We start from the raw sequence: 19,491 nt of genomic DNA on the forward strand, positions 1-19,491 counted from the left end.
AGAAAAAGAAAAAAGCCCAAATACAAGTATTTCTTTGTATTTTTAGTCCATTAGTCCACAAGGTTTCAGCCGCTGTCAAAAATCACTAAATGTCCCTTTACCTTCCAATATTTTTCCACATATTTTTGAAATTTCTTCCATTCGCTTTTGAATTTCTCCAAATCATAGTCTTTTAAGATTCTTGTAAGTTTGTCCATTTTACTCCAAGACAAAACTTTCAATATCCAATCCCATTTTTCTGGTATTTTATTTTGCTTCCATAACTGCGCAAATAATGTCCTTGCAGCTGAAAGCAGGTACCCCACAATCGTTCTGTCATGTTTCGGAAAATTTTCCATTTGTAATCCCAACAAAAAAATATCTGGAGACCTCTGAACGTCATAACCTAAAATTATTGACATTTCTTTCTGAATCATTTGCCAAAATTGTGTTGCCTTTTCACGAGTCCACCAGGTATGGTAGAAAGAACCTTCATGTTTTTTTACATTTCCAACATCTGTCTGACACCTGATTATTCATTTCTGCCAGTTTCTTAGGTGTCATATACCACCTATATAGCATTTTAAAACAGTTTTCTTTAATATTGTAACATGTCGATATTTTCAGAGTTCTTCCATAAATACTCCCATGATTCCATCTTTATTACTTTAGTAAAATTAATTGCCCATTTTATCATTTGAGATTTCACTACTTCATCTTCCATAGACCATTTCAATAATAATTTATAAGTTCTTGAAATCAACTTTGGGGGTAGAGCCAGGAGACATTAGGGGTGGAGCCAAGATCAAGGCTGTGACAAGCATCATTGAACTCCAAAGGGAGTTCTGGCCGTCATATTTAAAGGGACAGCACACCTTTTCAATGCCTTCCTTCCATAGGAAATAATGAAGGATAGGGGCACCTTCTTTTGGGGCTCATAGAATTGGACCCCCTGGTCCAATCTTTTTGAAACTTGGTGGGTATTTTGGGGAGAGGCACTAGATGCTATACTGAAAATTTGGTGCCTCTACCCCAAAAAACAGCCTCCCCAGAGCCCCAGATACCCACCGATCAATTCTCCATGATTTTCTATGGGAATAAATCTTCATAGGGAATAACAGAGTTCCCAGCAGACATTTCCCTCCCCTCCCCCCGCTTTCTGATGACCCTGAAGCGGGGGGGGGCCCCTCCAAACTGGGGGATCCCCTGCCCTCACCTGGGGATTGGCAACCCTAATTTCAGACCATTACCTCCCATACATAATAACAAAAGTTCAAATGCAGAGCTACCTATACTTAAAACATAGAGGAGAAAAAAAATTCTTAAAGAATGGAATGCCCAGGCCTAAAGTTATTTTTAAATGACCATCCTATGTCTTTCTCAGCAGGCACGGTGTTCTCAACTGAGTTACTCCCCAGCAGAAGAAATAAGCACTCCCACTCATTCTCTTCATATTTCTGAAAGGGGAACTACTACTAAATCACAAACAGCTTAATTCAAGGCTCTGGTTCAGTCCCACTGGCTCTAATGTGTTGTATTTATAAATAAATGTGGCTTCTTATCTTAACAAAAGTTTAACTGAATCAGTGATTCAAAAACTGGCCTCAGCCACCCTTTCTGTTTTTATTTAGTAAGGTGTTTACTGGAATATACAGCATCATATTTTGGGAATTAGTAGTACCATTCTTATTTATCTGAAAGTTCACCACCTGTCTAACTGTTCAGGGAATGATGTTCCTGAAAGTAATCTGCAGTTTATTATGGGAGAATATGAGAGGTCTGTTCGGATGGGGAAGAGGTAACCAAAGATAAAATTTCAGAGTCAGGGAGCTAAGGCCAAAGATGCAGGATTTCTAGACATTTTGAAGTCAGTGAGGAGGGCGAATGCATTTATTCCGTAGTTTTGGGGGGAAAATTTTGGCAAAAACTCTAATATATGCTATGTTTACTTTCATATTAAGTGTAAACCTATGTTGTCCCTTTAACAGCATTAAATGGGTAATTTGTAGATTAGTTATTGTATAAAATTGTACTAATTGGCATGCACAGAAAATTAAAAATATAAATTCTATATATAAATATAAATTGCTTTCTAAAAGCAAAATTGCAAATATTCCCAATACTTTATGGAGACCTGTAAATTGCTGCACTCTTTGCTATCTTAGTACACATACCTTATTTTTTTTCTATCTTAGAAGAGAGTAGTATAATAAAGAAAACGGAGTCTGAATGGAAACAGTCTCATACAGTCACAATTGGTAGGATTACCAGCATGTTTGGATATCATGTTAAATTTCATAACATTGAAAATATTTAGCTCTGTAATAATTTATTATTGAACAGAAGCTAGCATATCAATTGTTGCCAAAATTCACATTTCAATAAGCAGCATATTATTAATGCTGTATCTTGTATATATCTGCAGTCTATCTAATGCTACGGATTGTCTTGCATAACATTTATTATGTTATACCCTTTGAGTGAGTCAAATGTTATCTTAAAATGTCACTCACTCCAAAAGAAAAAAAAATTATAGAAATTATTTTCAATGTTCCCCCAAATGTCCCAATTTGTCAGCTGGAAAAGGGTCTCTGGAAAAATAGTGTGTTTCTGAATTTTTCTGGGTTTCTCCCCTGGGCCTTCATATTTCTAGCTAAAATTCTTATTGGCTGAAAATGAAAGTTGGATATGCACTGGAATGAAAATGGGACTTGTTGTGACTAATAGGAAGAAGGGATAGGAGTCTGAAGAAAAAAGACAGGGAAGCTAGGAATTTGAGGAAGGAAGTAAAAAATATCATGACATTTAAGAAAAAGATTATGTGTGGCAATCAGGAAAGGTGGATGGGTAATGAAAGATGGTGGACAGGCACTAATATAGAGTGACAATTGTAGTTTTATAACAGATGCAGCCACCTTATTCTGAAACAAAGGCTCTGGAATCATGCATCTTACTGGTACTGTATGAATGAACTTTCATTAAGGGAGCTCATTTTCATAAACTGCATACATTGAGAAATTTTGTGTATTTAAGTATTAGTTGGAACACTGAATTACAAAGAGTGATGTAGTGAAATCTGAACTGATTGTGTTTCCTGCTTAGACTGGTAGAGTACTTGCAAGCAATGAGAAACTTTTTCTTACTTGAGGCTGGTGATACCATGTATGACTTCTACACATCTATTTTTGATAAAATAAGAGAGAAGGATGCATGGCAGAGTGAGACATTTCTTAATGTTCAGCTTCAAGAAGCTGTTGGACAACGTTACCCAGAAGACAGCTTAAGGTAATAAAAGTATAATTGCACTCTTTACTGTGTAACAAGAAGATGATAAAAGACACATGATTTCCATGCTGGGAGGCTGTTTGGAGAAAAGTACACACTATTGATAAAAAATCCTGCTAAACTTGGAATACGGAACCCTCTTTTTCCATTCTTTGCATTTTCTGCTGAAATCAGCTTGTCTTCTCCAAGAAGTCTGGTTTTGGTTTTATCTCTCTGCTTGGGGAAATGAGAAGGGGGAAGGAGGAAGCAAAAATCCAGCACTGTGTTCTGTTAAGCCCCGAAACTGGATAGGAGAAAGAACTGGCTTGAATACATCTGACATAAGTGCTAGACAGCTGTGCTGTCTTTGGTTGAACTGAGGAACTGTATCTTTTTGTGAGTGGAAGGATTTGGGGAAGGAGTCTGCCTTTTCTGTTTTGGTAAGAAACCACTGCTGCAAAAGAAGCAGAATCTGGAGTAGTGGGAAATTGAAACACTGGCCGACAGTATAACCTTTGCAAACATTAGAATTTGACCCTGGCAGCTTTTTTTGTGTGTGAGGACAATAGAAAGGTGGGGTGATCTTGCTTAGTTCCCCCCTTCAGATTTGGACCCATTCATATAGATCCAGTGATCCCTTAGCATAGTCTTTTGAGGTGTTAAAAGGGATTTTCCCTTCCTCCTATGGCAGTGGAAAAGTTGGTAGGATTGAGCATGTTAAGTGTTAATATAAGAGGTTTGGACTAAAAAGCAGGCATGGAGCTGTGTATATCTGAGACAACGGATGGCTACTCTAAGCAAAATAATATACAGCAATCAAGCGCTAAATTTATGTAATGTGCTTAATAATGAGTTGATATATAACACAATATGACCTTTACAAGGATAAGTGATTTGATTTTTAGGGGAAGGTGATTCAACCCTCACAGTTCTCAGAGCAAACCCCAGTTCTTTTTCTTCTAACTTAAAAACTATGAAACGCATGACTGCTCAGTGGTGAGAGTGGTTAGGCATGTATCCTTTGTTTAGAGCATAGCTTTTCCTCTGATCTCCTAGTATAAAGCTTGGAACAGAATTAATTGCCACTAGGTATAGTTTTTGTCTGATGTATTTTCTGTTCGATGCAAAATCTCACTGTAGACCATAGCATTGGCAACTAACATGTTTTTCTCTGCTTAGGCTGTCTATATCGTGTGAAAATATTGATATTGCCAAGAAGAAACTTCCTGTTCATACCTTGGATGGTTTAATACTGAGTTATAAGGTAACAGGCAATTGAAAAAAAATCAACTGAAATAAAGAATAAATCACAACAACACTGATTATAAAATATATATGCAACACATTCAGGCAAAACTTGAAATGATTTCATCAAGCGTTTTTTTTTTTAGGTTCCTTGGCCTGTGGATATTGTTATAAGTGTGGAGTGCCAAAAAATTTATAACCAAGTGTTTCTCTTGTTATTGCAAATCAAGTGGGCCAAATATAGTTTGGACGTGTTAAGATTTCATGGTAAGGAAATTCAAAGACTCTTAATTATGTGATTAAGATGTTTCCTAAACATGAGGGAGTTGTGGCCAAACTAATTTAAGGTGCTACAGGAACCTAATGCTTTTTTAGGTGCCTCCTCAGAGGGATGAAAGTGGAAAAAGGAATAGAAGCAGTGCATGTGAATGGAGATAATGGGAGAAGTAGGTTGTGGCACAGGGCAAGCTGTATCCATGAGAAAGTTGGTGGGAAAGAAAACAGTCAGATGGGTTGCTGCTGATTAGATCCTAAGTAGATTATTTGTCTGACTGCTATAGGTGTAGCTGTGGTACTTCGCTAAATATAATTCAAAATCTTGCTAAGCAACTGAATTTTGCCACTTGAATGACTTATGCAGATTTGCTTATTAGCGTGGTGTACAGCGTGCTACTATCTTTGTTTTCTCAGGGTTTCATTACCCTTTTGTTTACTGTGCTTTTTAGTTGTACTAAATAGGGGATCGTAAAACACATTTGAATGCCTTCTTGATTTTTGGCTTCCTTCTACCTCAGGGTAAGTCTACCCTCTGCTGTTTGAATAGATCTTTGAGATCAGCAGTTGCTGTTTAATAAAGCTGATGGAGGAAAACTATTAACTTTTCAGTTAAAAAGTAACACCAGTATGTTCTAAAAACAAAGCTAATGTAATACATTAGATTAGAACCAACCAGAATAAAACAGGTTGTCTGGAATTCAGTCCTCTTGTGTGCATGTTGTATAGAATGCCAGGCAAATTTGAATCCACTGTTGTGCCGTGTATCTGCTATTAGGTTGTACCTATGGAAAGGGGAATGGTAACCTTCAACTTAAAAAATAAAAACCAGTAGTTGTTTCAGTGTCCTTCTGATACTGAGTGGAGTTCATGTATTCCTTTGACTGAATGGCTGAATGTAGAAAGAAAATGTGGTGGAAGTTAATATTAACAGATGATGCTAATGAGTCAATAGAAGTGGTCTTGATAGTTTTCCTAATATTGTGTTTCCAATGTCCAAACCTCTTTGAAGAGCTAGTCAGTGCAGCGGAAAAGCCCCAGTGTAAAGGAGGAGTGACTTTATTTGAACAAGACCCACTTCTGCAATTTGGATCCCAGACAGAGCCAATTAAACAACAAACTCATCGCATGTTCCTTCTAAGGATGAAACTCATGCATTTTGTTAACAGCCTGCACAACTATATAATGACTAGGGTAGGTATTGCTATAATAACTTAAATAAGATATAATAACTTTTAAATAAGATTCATGTCTAAGACTTTTAAATAAGATTAATGTCTAGGGCAGGGGTGTCAAACATGCGACCCTGAGGCTGAATCAGGCCCCCAGAGGGCTCCTACTATAAGGCCCGCGAGCAAGTCTGCTTCCTTCTCTTCTCTTGCTTCCTTCTGCATCACAGCTTGCTTTGCCAGGCTTGCTCAATCGCACAAGAGCTACAGAGCAAAGCCTCTACTTTCTCCATTGGCTGAGGCTTCTCCCTTGGGGAGGAAGGGGGGAGAGGGAAAGCTTGCTTTGTGAGGCTCTCTCAATCACACAGCAGAACTACTGAAACAAGTCTCTCTTCCTTCTGTTAGCTGAGGCTTCTCCCCTGGGGAGGGAGGGAAAGAGCCAGAGCTTCCTTTGCCAAGTTCCCTTGATCCCAAGGGAGAGATACAAAGAAAACACTTTTTTTAAAAAAGCACCTCTGTGTCCTTTATAAAGTTTGTATCTCCACTTTCTGGCATGACATTTTATGACACACATGGCCTGGCCCAATGAAGTCTCATTTATGTCAGATCCAGCCCTCGTAACAAATGAGTTCGACACCCCTTGTCTAGGGTGTATTTGTTAAACATCCCAAATGGTTTCTGATATACATGCAGATAAATTTGACCTTCAGTTCACATAGGAAGAGTGCATCCTCTTTATTTAGGTGTCAGTTGGACATAAGTTTTCACTTCAGTGGCTGTTCACATCTTGAATTTTGCATTGTCAATATTTCTTAGAGAGAGGAGGTACTCAAGAGGAGCTGGGTCCAAGCTAGGTCCAAGCAGTGATGTTCTGTAATCTTGGAGCTTGGGATGGGGGCAACAGAGGGATGGCTTCTAGTGTCCTGGCCCCAGTGATGGACCTCCTGATGACACCTGGTTTTTTTGTGTGACACAGAGTGTTGGACTGGATGGGCCAATGGCCTGATCCAACATGGCTTCTCTTATGTTCTTATGAGTATGGCCTGGCTGCCTTCTCCTGATTTGCTGGTTGAGTTGGGAATTGGTAAATAACAACTATCTGTATTCAGTATGCATTAAGCTGTTTTTATCCCAACTGCTACTTTTTGTAGTAGAAACGGTGAGACAAGGCCTAGTGGTCTTGCCTTGAGGGTACATGCTGCTAAGACATTAAAGGTGGAAGTTGTTTTCAATCCTTGGCTATAATCTCTTAAATAACATTTTTGTAGACATCTTCTACATTTAGGAGATGTGATCCTTGATAATAGTATTGTCACTTGAAAAATTAGCTGATTAAGTTCTAGAACACATATATACATTTTAACAGACCTGTTGATTAGTGGGTTATGAAAGCGGAAGCTGGCTGTCAGATTAGTTATGGCTTTGGAGGAAAAAACAGAATTGTAAAATCTCTGTATTTTTTGTGAACAATAAGAGACATTTAAGTACAAAATTTGACCATTGTACATTTTCTTTTTAAAGATTCTTCATAGTACAGGTTTGGAGTTTCAGCATCAGGTAGAAGAAGCAAAAGATCTAGATCAGTTGATTAAAATTCATTATAGATACCTGTCTACAATTCATGATCGTTGCCTGCTGAGAGAAAAGGTATATAAAGTTGATATGGAAAATTCAGTACAACTTGTGGTTTTTACTTGATACATAAATGCTACAGAATGAAGTGACCTACTCTGAGTGTTATTTTACTCTCTTATAAATTGATTAAAATAGCATTTTGATTTGCTTATCCAGGTGGACTGAGGATCCCTTTTTTAAATGCTTTGATCATACTCTTCGTATAATATATAAAATTGTTTTTTATCTGGTTTGAAAAACATTGCTTGAACGGCACGAATTTGAAGAACTTAATGTGTCGCTTTATTTTCTGTTTCATATTTAGGGATTTTTTATCTTTAAAATTAAAAAGAACATTCTGTGTAATTATAATGAAGTCCCAAAGTAGCCATTTCAGGCTAAGATGGTCCTAGACTACGTTAATGCAGAATCAGTGGTTTGTAATCCCTACCTAGAACAGTGCTTGTGTGACATAACATGCTGTAAGTCATAACTAAAATACCTGGCAAAATTATGTTCTAAATTACAGCATTAATTATGTGAGATGAAAATCTATATATTAAATGATAGCTGATAATTTTAGCAAACTGTTATTGCTTTAAGGAATTTATCCTCCTCAATCTCTTCTCCATCATTTATTGCAGTTCTTTCAGAACCTCTGATTGACTCACTTTAGCATTAGCTTGAAGCTTATTGAATATTGCCATATTTCCATTTTAAGGCTTCTTGCTCCATATATGCTGAAGTTTTTATGACTGAAAACAGTAAAGTCAAACTCAAAAACCTTCAGAGTCAAATTTTCTATCCCGCAAATGCTGAAGGCTACCATTCATAAAGAGTTGACATAAATAATCATTTTACATTAACTAGACATTGACTTAAGTGTGCTTCTGGTACTTAGAAGTTATGCAGTATGGCATGTAGTTAGTGAACTAGCTCCATTAGTGACACTGGCTTCCTATCCCAGAATGTGTGGAATGTGTTTGTGTAGTTACCCTAACTTGATAACAGCTCCTGGGCCTTATGTTTAACACCTTTGAATTGTAAATTGCTCAATATTTAGGATAAATAGTTGTTTCTGCATGAGTAAAGCTAGGATAGCTGGAAAATGTACTCTGTAATGGGGATTGTGTAATTTTGAATCTCAGAATAATACTGACCTCAGCTGCTGCTATTTTCATTTCTCATGTTTAGGTTAGCTTTGTGAAAGAAGCTATAATGAAAGTACTGAACTTAGTACTGATGTTTGCAGATCGTTGGCAAGCTGGCTTGGGAGCTTGGAAGTAAGCACACATAGAGTCATTCATGTTGTAGTAATTTTACAGGATGTCTTTTTGCTGGCATATATCCTGTATATGAAGTATTATGACTTGGATCCCATGGAAAAGTTAGACTAATCACCTAGACAAGAATGAATTTCATTTTAGCTGAATCTTATTAGTTTTCAGCATATGTTGACTGCGTAATCAGCATGTCTGTTAAAGATAAGGTTGGAAACTGCATATTCACAAAATATGTAAAAAGCAGTAGTTGGTCAACAGTAAAAAGACTTTGTTGTCATTTTCCTCTAGTGTGAATCATTACTGGATGTGGTCTGAATCATTATTCTTTTTGTTTCTGTCATCAAATTGTGGCTATTTAAAACTATTCTAGAAGAATTTCTACCTTTTGGGAATAATTAATTTTTTAATGATTTAATCTGGTTGTGAGGAAAAGTGCAAGTATCTTGGAAAAGGCTAAAATAGTGTTACGATATGCAGGATACAGGATTCATCAGCTTTGACATCTAGGTAGCCTTATGTGTATGTTCAAATACTTCCTTAAAGCAAAGTCTGCTATAGGGGAAAAACAGTGAGGGTGCTTGCTGTGGTCAGGGCTGCAATACTGTACTTGCTTCATAAATGGGCTTGTATGGCAAACTGCCTATTGAATGTACTGTGAGAATAAGGATTATATCCCACCCATGCTGAATTCCATGCAAATTTTGTGATATATGCATTGTAAGATGCGTCTGCTGCTCTTCAAATAAAACAGTGAAGGTCATGCATGTTGAAAGCATGCATTATTTTACCCGTTACACTTCAACTTTCAAAAGTGAGATCAGTGGGACCGGGCTGAGTGGATGTGACTGCATTGTTTCAGTAGGTGTTTGATATAGTATGTGTATAAAAGGGCGACTGAATAACTGACATTGGTTTTGGAGTTTAGATGCCAAGTATGTACTTATTCACAATTAAAATGTATTCTTGTTACTTTTAACACCAAAACCGTTTGTGTCCTTCATTAGAAAGAAATACAGATTTTTGTCTTGATTTTTAAATACTATGGATGGAGCACAGTTCACAGAAGGGATCATTGTAGTCTCCTCTTCCTGCTGGAGCTCCTTGAGACAACCCCCAGAAAGCCAGAATTAAGAGTGTTGGTTGATTCCTGCAAGTGGTGTAGGATGCAGCATGGGGGGACTACAGCTAGAAAGAGGAAATTAGCAGAAATCACTTCTTCCTTATGCAAATGGTTACTTAAAGGCACAAGACGTCACAGAAGGTGGCCAAGGAGTATGCAGTTTCCCTTCTGTATCTGCAGTCCTCACACCATAATCCCACACCATTCCCAAGAACCCCTGGCTCTCTGGAACAGCTTTTCAGGGTTGACCTTGGGCCAGTTACCGTTCTCTCAGAATTCTCTCAGCCCTGTCTACTTCACAAGGTGACTGTTGTGGGGAAAGGAAGGAAAGGCAAATGCAAGCCATTTTGAGACTCCTTGTGGGTAGAGACTAGCGGGGTATAAAAACAACTCTAGGGCTCTAGTAGGAATAGAAAGGGCCCCTTTGGAAACTGTGCTTTACTCATACTTCCCTAAAATTTTGTCACTTTTAAGTACAATTTGATTGTTGTCATTTTCCACTTAAATTATCCTACACTGTGTTTTAGGATGGAATCCATAACGAAGATGGAATCAGATTTTAAAAACTGCCATATGTTCCTTGTGACAGTGCTAAACAAAGCAGTCTGTAGAGGCTCTTTCCCACATTGTGAGTAATGAGAATAGAAAGCTCAAATGGGATTCTCTGTTGTTTTCAGTAATTTATTTCATAATATATTATGCAGCTTTCTTCAGGCTTCCTGTTCAGTATAATCTAAGTATAAAACTAACAATTCTTATAGTTCGTTTTTAACAGTATATAATCATATGCATAATCATATTAAGCATACTATTAAAGTATTTCTAACTTGAAATTAATTGAAAAGACATGCTTGTCCATTTGTGCCATATTTTGGTTGACAAGCTATTGCCCCTCTATGACTTCTATAAACAATGAAAAATAAAAATGCCAAACTTATTTTGCTTTGTGTTTTGTTCACAGTGGAGTCTTTAACCTTATCACTCATGGCTGGAATGGAACAAAGTTAGCAGAACACAGATTGAAACTTGTAACAATCATGATCACCAACATGAAGTATTTTTTTATCTGGGTGGACTGCAATCTGTACACTAGAATTTACATACATGTACATAAATGGACAGATGTGTGCTTCTGTTTAAAATGGTAAAATGTTTTTCATGTAAATAAAATACAGTAATGGTGCAACTATTTTATATCATTTATTTCTGCATTACTAAATGTTAATTATGTCACTGTTTCTGCTGTCCTTTTTGAGCAACAAAATTAATAAAATGCATAAACTGTTTTAGAAGGGTTCCCTGAACCTTATGGTGTGCATAGAATCGTGGAGTTGGAAGGGGCCATCTAGTCCAACCCTCTGCTCCATGCAAGTTCAGCCTACTACAGCATCCCTGACAAGTGTTCATCCAGTATGCCCCTCAATGCAATTACAGTAATCCATCTGCTTTTTCTTTTCTCCAAGATATAATTGTTTTTCAGCTGCTCTAGATGTAATTGTGTTTCAGCTGTTCTGAAATTTCCACAGCTCCAGCAGCTATAACAAAAGGTACTATTCTACTAAACAATGATTTCCACGGAAATTAATGGGTATTGGCATAGGAGTCATGCTTCTTTGTGCCATGGTTATCTTCTTGTATAATGTAAAAACCTAACAATGTCAAAATGTCTGTACTTAAATGTTGTAAACTATGAAAAGTACAACTACGTAATGTAATGGACTGTGCAAGTATTATTCATTTGCATTATTTATATTTACATAATTTATTTACAATTTCTCACATGCCTGGAGTGTTTTTAAATTAAAAGGCAATGAGAAATACAACAAAAACCATTACAAATGTTCAGCAAACAAGGATAATATTTTTCCTATACTCCAAATGTATTTGTACTTTAATTGCTTATTATGGGTTCTGGCATACAGTGCTCTCCTGTGAGAGTTACTCAGTTGAAACTAGTAGTCTTAAACTGGAATAACTCCAGCTAGAATTGCATAAACAGTTGTGTGGGAACTTGTTCAACTAAATCTATGCAGGTCAGCAGATAATGGCTGGAAAACTCTTTTTTGCGGGGGTGGGGGGGTTATCTTTTATTGATCAGAGTTTCCATTCCTGGGGGAATTTTTGCTTCCTGAGATGGCAAGAAGGGCAAGGCAAGTTTTGACAGTTATGCCCAACAACTATGTCCTTTGTAAACTGTAACACTACAGAACTGATTAAAGCTCAAACCTTATTAAATGTAGTAGTTCACTTTTACTCTTAATCTTCTTTACAGTTGGTTTGAACAGCTCTGGGAATTGCAGTTTTTGGCTTTAATCTAAACTCTTGTCTTTAGGTTCAGTTGATACATTGTTTCATCAGGGTAAACATTCAAATTCCAGCTATTGTCCACATTGCTAGCTGTTCATGCAAATGTCTAAAACTGCATAACAGTCCACTTCTCTGTATTTGGCACTTTTAAGTTTGCAGAGGTGTGGTAACATTTCAGAATGCCATGGTGAGCTGTTTTCCTAAGGAGCAGTTTTCATTCAGAGAAGCATTCATGTAACTTTACTTCAAATGGATATTGTATTGCTGATTATGTTAATGAATTGGATCTAAGTGACCTATGCTTGTTATCAGGAAAGTGGAACTTTGTATAAGCTTCTGTACCCCTTATTCCCAGTGGTTTAAGAAAAAAACTCACTTAGGTTTCAAATTGGACATGGTTTTTTCCATGCTCCTGCTATTTTAAAACTAAAAAGTCTCCCCCTCTAGTATATGTCTTAGAGCTACAGTTAATCTTCAAAGCGCCAACATTTTAATTTTGCTACACAGCCTAACATTTTTATTACCATGAAGAGCTTAGGGAAACCCTGAGAGAACATGGTGGCATTGTAGAGATTAAGGATGGGCACAAACCAGTTCACAGATTTAAGTTTTAGATGAATTTTGGCCTGTTTGTGGTTTGGAAAAGCCACCACAAATTTTAAGAGAGTTTAGGGTGGTTCATGAAGAGCAGAAATCATAGAGAAACCTCTGCTTTCTACTCCCTGCGAAAAGTGGTGGATCAGGGATCAGCTACTGCAAATGGGTTTGATTCATGAACAATTTCCTGATTTATATTGGTTCACAGTTTGGTAAAGAACTGAACCTCAAACATGTGTTTCGTACCTATCCCTAATAGAGATTTCCTTAGGCCAGTGATACTTAGTGGTTTGGGAGCCATATATGGCTGTTTACATGCCACTTGTGGCTGTTCTAAGCACCATTTCCCATGTTTCAGGAAAGTGGGCATTATGGCTCTCAGTGAGCTGAAGCAGGAGTACCACTGCCATAGCTAGGGTTGCCAGGTCCCCTTGGCCACTGGCAGCAAGATGGATGAGTTGACAGATCCTGCTTGGGAAATACCTGGAGGTTTGGGGATAGAGCCTGGAGAGGACTGGGCCCTTAGTGGGATATAATGCTGTACAATCCACCTTCCGAAACATCAAGGGAATAGTTCCCTTTTCTCTAAGGGAACTATTGCCTCCCAAGTCGGAATAAGAGGCGGACACAAGTGAGCTGGTAAAAAACTATGGGCCACTTTATTAAATAAACAGCAAGGGCAACCAGAACTGCGGCCAGGTCAGGGCCAGGGGTCTCCACAGACCGCTCTCCTACCTTTTCCACAGGCGAGAGACCTGGCCCCCCAGCCGGAGTTGTGTGTCACAGCTCCCATCAGGCAGGCCCAGCAGGGAGGCCCGCACCGGAGGGCCCAGTCACCAGATGCGCATCTCAGCAAAAGGCACCCATCTGATCGAGTCTCCAGAACAGTTTGCATTCACACACCTCAGGTCACCAATACCCAAAGGTTGATCCTGCCAGACCCCTAACTCCCCAAAAGGGGGAGGCTAACCAATCCTCCCCAGGCCGAATGGCACCATAACCCAGTAAAACCTGCCATCAAAAGTAACCAACCTATCATAAGGCACCATCCCAAAGCCAATTCCACAATCCACTGATATGCTATGTAGGGTAGGCAAAAAACACACCCCAGTCATAAGCCAAACAGCTGAGGAATAAAAAATTCCTACCCAGCCTCTCGCTCAATGGGGCGACCAGCAACTGCCTACATAACAAACAGGGTGGGCGGGAGGGCCAGCGTACTTCGAGGGACTGACAGTAATGGGGAGCGGAGGCTTACAGAGGCACGCTTAAGCCCCACCCCCTAAAAGACGCGCCTAAAGCGCACCTCACCGTCCGCTCTCCCTCTCAGGAGGCAAACAATTCTCACCAGCCTAGCTGCGAGGCGGCAAGCTGATGGAGATCCAATTGCCCCCCCAAGTCGGAATAAGAGGCGGACACAAGTGAGTTGGTAAAAAACTATGGGCCACTTTATTAAATATATCAACAGCAAGGGCAACCAGAACTGCGGCCAGGTCAGGGCCAGGGGTCTCCACAGACCACTCCCCTGCCTTTTCCATGGGCAAAAGATTCACGCGCCCCCCCCCAGCCAGAGCTGTGTGTCACAGCTCCCGTCAGGGAGGCCCGCACCAGAGGGCCCAGTCACCAGATGCGCGTCTCCGCGAAAGGCACCCATCTGATCGATTCTCCAGAACAGTCTGCATTCACACACCTCGGGTCACCAATACCCAAAGGTTGATCCTGCCAGACCCCTAACTCCCCAAAAGGGGGAGGCTAACCAGTCCTCCCCAGGCCGCATGGCACCATAACCCAGTAAAACCTGCCATAACTAAGGCCAAGTCTCCATTTAGGGCTTAGCACCCACCGAAAGACCCAAAGCTAAACCCAGCCCTTGCCGAAGATCCCTCAGGAAAAACATATTACCCTTTTCTGAGAGATGCACCCCATCCCCTCTGTAGAGGTCAGGATATTCCTTAGAAATATCTGGATGAGGCAAATAGTGGCCCAAACCACCCTCCAATATCTTGCGAATCTCCTTATTTGCTCTGTAATGAGCCCTCTCTATCCCGGCTGGATTCCAAGCACTGTGCCACACCAAGCGTGGAATCATGGCCGACCAAACTATAATGGTACCAGGCCATCTCTTCCTAACGTACTTGAAATCATCTCAGGCCTGCAAAATCAAAGCCTTACCCTTAACCAGCCCGAGATCATTCCCCCCCCAGGTGAAAAATCAAAACCTGAGGAGGAGGAGCCAAACACCCATGAAACAAAAGCGGGAGCAGGCCAGGCCACTGAAGAGCCCAGCGCTCCTGCAATTTGACCGTAACATATTTGCTGAGCCCCAGCAGAGAGCCAACAACAGTTCTCCGAGCTTGATGTGCCGCCCAAAACACATAACTATGCCCGCAGATGAGAACTTGGCTCCTCCAGCCAGGAACAACAGCATCTAAAAAGAGAAACAGACAAGTTATAAAACCCAAACCTTAAACTACCCCAGCTCCAATAGCAACGCTAAGAGTGGAGCAAAGGGTGAACATAACCTTTATAAGCCCGAGACCGCCAACAGCCAAGGCGCTGGATGAACGCAGCAGAATATCCTAAGGCCGTGGCCGTAGAGGCCGCCTCAATTCTAAAAGAGTGGGTACCAAACCTCACTCCAGACAACCCCAACAGAGCTAAGGCCCTAGACGTCAAAAAAACTGGTGTTTTGTCAGAGGGCTGCCCCCAGCACGACAAAACAACAACCCTTCGCAGCCCCCCCCCGCACTGCCAAATAATCAGCCAATGCAGACACCAGGCAAAGCTCCGCCTCTGAACACGGACCCAGCTCCAATACAGTGCCAACACCCCGTTACACCCTGTTAACCTAACGTCCCGAAAAGACAAAGCTCTGCCTGAAACATCCTTCCTGGAGCTTGCCACTAACTCGTTGATCCTAAGCGCCCCAAAAAAGGCCACCAAAGAGGCTGCATGAAACAAAACAGCCTCAAAGTGAGATGCACAGACTGCGCTCCAAACCCTTTTCAAACACTTGAGAATCCCAGGAGACATAGGGTTCCTGGTGTCAGGATTAGTCCCGACCTCCCTGGACCACCCTTCCAGCATCTTTCGAATACGAAAATCTGCTGTTTCCTCCTTATACCCAAATGCCTTGCTAGCAAAAGCCAGCGCAGACAGGCATCCTCTAATTGATCACACGGCCAATCCCTTACCTTTTAAGCAAACACAATAGCGGAGCAGTTGCTCCACCGGGAGGGGCCAAACAATGCGATACCCTACCTCAGCCCTAAAGTCTTCAAACTGCCGCACAGCATGTTTGTAAGACTTCCTGGTGCTAGGCGCAATGGTTAGGCCTATCGCTCTGCAGGCCTCGGCTCTCCAATCAGCCATAGCTCCTGGGGCATTGGCACCGCCTCTTGATCGGCCTCGGGCCAGCTGACGAAACCTCTCCATCTGTTTACAAGAGAGAGCGTCAGCCACCCCGTCATTCACCCCAGGAACATGCTTGGCCAAAAACAAAATGTTAAGCCGCAGATAACGCAGGGTGAAGGCCCTCATCAACCTAATGACCCATTGCAATTTGGATGAAAGGGAATTAATAACATGAACCACCGCCATGTTATCACACCAAAAATGAATGGTGTGATCAGCCATATCGCTTCCCCACAACCAAACCGCAACCAAGATGGGAAAAAACTCTAAAAACATGAGATCCCGGCTCAAACCACCCTGCACCCATGAATCAGGCCAAACTTCCATGCACCAATGTCCATGGAAGTAAACCCCAAAACCTAATGACCCAGCAGCATCGGACATGACCTGAAGCTCCGCCTCAAGCCTCATGTCCTCTCTCCAAAAAGAAATCCCATTAAAGGATTTCAAAAACTCCTGCCACACCTGCAGATCCTCCCTCATGCTGCTGGTAACTCTAGTCCTGTGCTGCGACAGGCAAAGGCCCACCATAGCATCACAGAACCTGCGAAGAAAAGCCCTTCCAGGGGCAACCACTTTGCAAGCAAAGTTAAGATGCCCCACTAACTGCTGAAGTTCAAATAGTGTAACCTTCCTCTTAAGGAGGAAAGTACTAATCCTAATTCTTAAAGAGGTATTCTGGAAGATTGCGCCAGTGTGTCCAACTCAATACCTAAAAATACAAGGCATTGGGCCGGGCCCTCAGTTTTTTCCTCAGCCAGTGGCACACCCAATTCAGCGGCCAGCTCAATAAAGCCCGACAAAAACTGAGCGCAGCACCCAGTACCTAAAGGACCCACAAATAGTAGTCGTCCAAATAATGCACCACGTCCTGCAAGCCCACTTTTTCGCGTACAGCCCATTCCAAGAATGTGCTGAAACACTCAAAAGCCTCACATGAGACAGAGCAGCCCATAGACAAAGCCCTGTCCATGTAAAATTTCCCTGCAAAAGAGAAACCTAACAGCTCAAAATCATCCGGATGGACAGGGAGAAGGCGAAATGCAGATTTGATATCACATTTTGCCAGCTCAGCCCCCTGACCACAGCGTCGAACGATGCCCACAGCCTGATCAAAGGTAGTATACCTAACAGAACATAGTTCCTCAAGAATCCCATCATTAAACGAAGAACCCTTGGGGTAAGAAAGGTGGTGAATCAACCGAAATTCACCAAGAGCCTTCTTTGGTACTACCCCCAAAGGGGAAACCCTAAGGTTAACCACTGGAGGACTAGAAAATGGGCCCAAAATCTTGCCCTCAGCCAGCTCCTTGGCGATCTTAGCCTCCACTATGTGTTCTAAACCTTTCACGGAACTAAGGTTCCGAGACCAAGTTGGCACCCGAGAACCTTGAAAAAGAATCCTAAAACCCAATGTAAAACCCTGCAACAAATATAAACTATCGGCCCTACGCGGGTACCTGTGTAGCCACCGCTCAAGAGGTCCCAGCTTTATCGGGCTGGGGCCCTTTTCCAGCTTGGGAGGAACCCCCACTCCCGCCCTGTCTCTTTTGACTCTTACGTGGCCAAACTCTTGGACAGTTGCTAAATGAGTGAGGGCCGGCACACATGGGGCATTCATGCTTGAAAGTGCAACCTTTCCGATTGCACACCCCATGACCCAAACTCCCAACAAAGCCAGCGGGGTTGAACCGCCTGCCCCGCAGGAAGCTGAAGAGGTAGCCGAAGAAGAGGAAGCCTTAGCCACTAAATGGCCAATATCAGAACGGTCACCCAAATTTAGCTGAGCCGGTGACATAACTTGCAGCCACAATTGCTGGTGGATGCGATCCCAGGGCAAAGAAGGGTACAAAGCGGCCCTCATCCTGAATTCCTCGTCATACTGAATCCAGGCCGGGCTGCTAAACATCATGTACCCATGTACTGGATCAACGCTGCTGCCCGCCAGGGCTGAGCACGCGCTATCACACCCGCATACACAAAGAACCCGGGCAACCAATTAGCCCAGGTCCAATCCACCTTCCTCTTTTTCAACTTCTCCTTCTCCTTATCATCAAGATCCTCCTTAACCTTTTTTTCTAACTCCCTAAACAAAAGGGAGAAATGTCTACATATTCTCCCTTGGGGATCTTGTCCCTTGTGGCTGGCAACAGGTAGTCTCCTAAAGGCAAAGCCACCTCCCCAAAAGGCATGGCTCCAAACGGAACTGACCCATACGGGGAGAGGAAGCCCCAGCTTACAGCTAATGCAGGCGCCACCCCCTGCTGCCCAGCCCCAGGCCAATTCCCATAAGGGCCCAACTGGCCCTGCGGCCACGCCCAGCTAGCCTGGGACCCCGCACCTGCAGCAAAAGGAGTGCTAGAACCCCCAGCCACATTACCCACACTACTGGGAGCCATAGAAACAAAAGGCCCCCATGGCCAAATAAGCCCCGGACATGTCGTAGAACCATCCCCAGCCTTACCTGGCAACCCAGCAGGTACCATAGCAGCACCTGCTCCAACAACAGAGGAAGAAGGACCCGCACCGGCATCCACACCCACAGCTCCACCAGCTCCAGCAGCAGACCGACCCTCCAAAATAGACAATCTCGTTAGAATACTGGTTTGAAAAGCCCTTTTTGAAATTCCCCCCCTTCTGAGGAACTAACGAAGGTGGCAACCCTGCTGCCTGCTCCAACGCCCGCAGCCTCAAAACGATGGCTGCATTTACCTCATCCTCCCCCTCTTCATCCGAAGATGAAGGCGGCGGAAGCCGTTTCTGCACGGGCTTAGGCACCTTACGTGCCGGCTGCTTCCCCTTTGACTTCCCTGCTCCCTTTTTACCAGACATCTTAAATGCACCACCAACCCAGCTGGTACTAATCTCCTTAGATGCGGATGAACAAGGACCCAACAACCCCACCTAAAATGGCTGCTCAAATTTTGCACAAAATGTCCGCCCAAACAGCTTCAGGGCTGTTGTATCCAGGCAGAAAACTAAAATTCAAAATGGTCACCAGAGAAAAACCTCAGATCTGTTGTATCTGGGCAGGAATTAAATTAAAATGGCCACCAGAAAACAGCCTCAGGGCTGTTGTATCCAGGCAGAAGCAGTAAAACAAAATGGCCCCTGAAGAGATGTGTCAACTGAGGGAAAGATTAACAGCCCCCACAGTCCAGATTAATGACAGGAATAAATTTGTAATCCCTAAATTTGAATTATTATTATTATTATTTTATATGAG

General features: G+C 41.8%; 1 protein-coding gene across 1 annotated transcript in view; it reads left to right on the forward strand.

Moving 5' to 3' along the window:
- The window catches only part of LOC132590666 (gamma-tubulin complex component 5-like), a 34,385-nt gene extending 22,208 nt beyond the window's left edge, over window positions 1-12,177 (forward strand). The window contains exons 16-23 of the mRNA XM_060263630.1: window positions 3,082-3,264; window positions 4,423-4,507; window positions 4,635-4,755; window positions 5,774-5,955; window positions 7,452-7,577; window positions 8,739-8,827; window positions 10,475-10,575; window positions 10,909-12,177. Coding sequence (XP_060119613.1) covers window positions 3,082-3,264; window positions 4,423-4,507; window positions 4,635-4,755; window positions 5,774-5,955; window positions 7,452-7,577; window positions 8,739-8,827; window positions 10,475-10,575; window positions 10,909-10,955 — 934 coding nt within the window. The 3' untranslated portion in view covers window positions 10,956-12,177. The remainder of the gene's footprint in view (window positions 1-3,081; window positions 3,265-4,422; window positions 4,508-4,634; window positions 4,756-5,773; window positions 5,956-7,451; window positions 7,578-8,738; window positions 8,828-10,474; window positions 10,576-10,908) is intronic.
- The last annotated feature ends 7,314 nt before the right edge of the window (window positions 12,178-19,491 follow it).

The sequence above is a fragment of the Heteronotia binoei genome, unplaced genomic scaffold (genome assembly GCF_032191835.1).
Source record: "Heteronotia binoei isolate CCM8104 ecotype False Entrance Well unplaced genomic scaffold, APGP_CSIRO_Hbin_v1 ptg000532l, whole genome shotgun sequence".
Taxonomy (NCBI): Eukaryota; Metazoa; Chordata; class Lepidosauria; order Squamata; family Gekkonidae; genus Heteronotia; species Heteronotia binoei.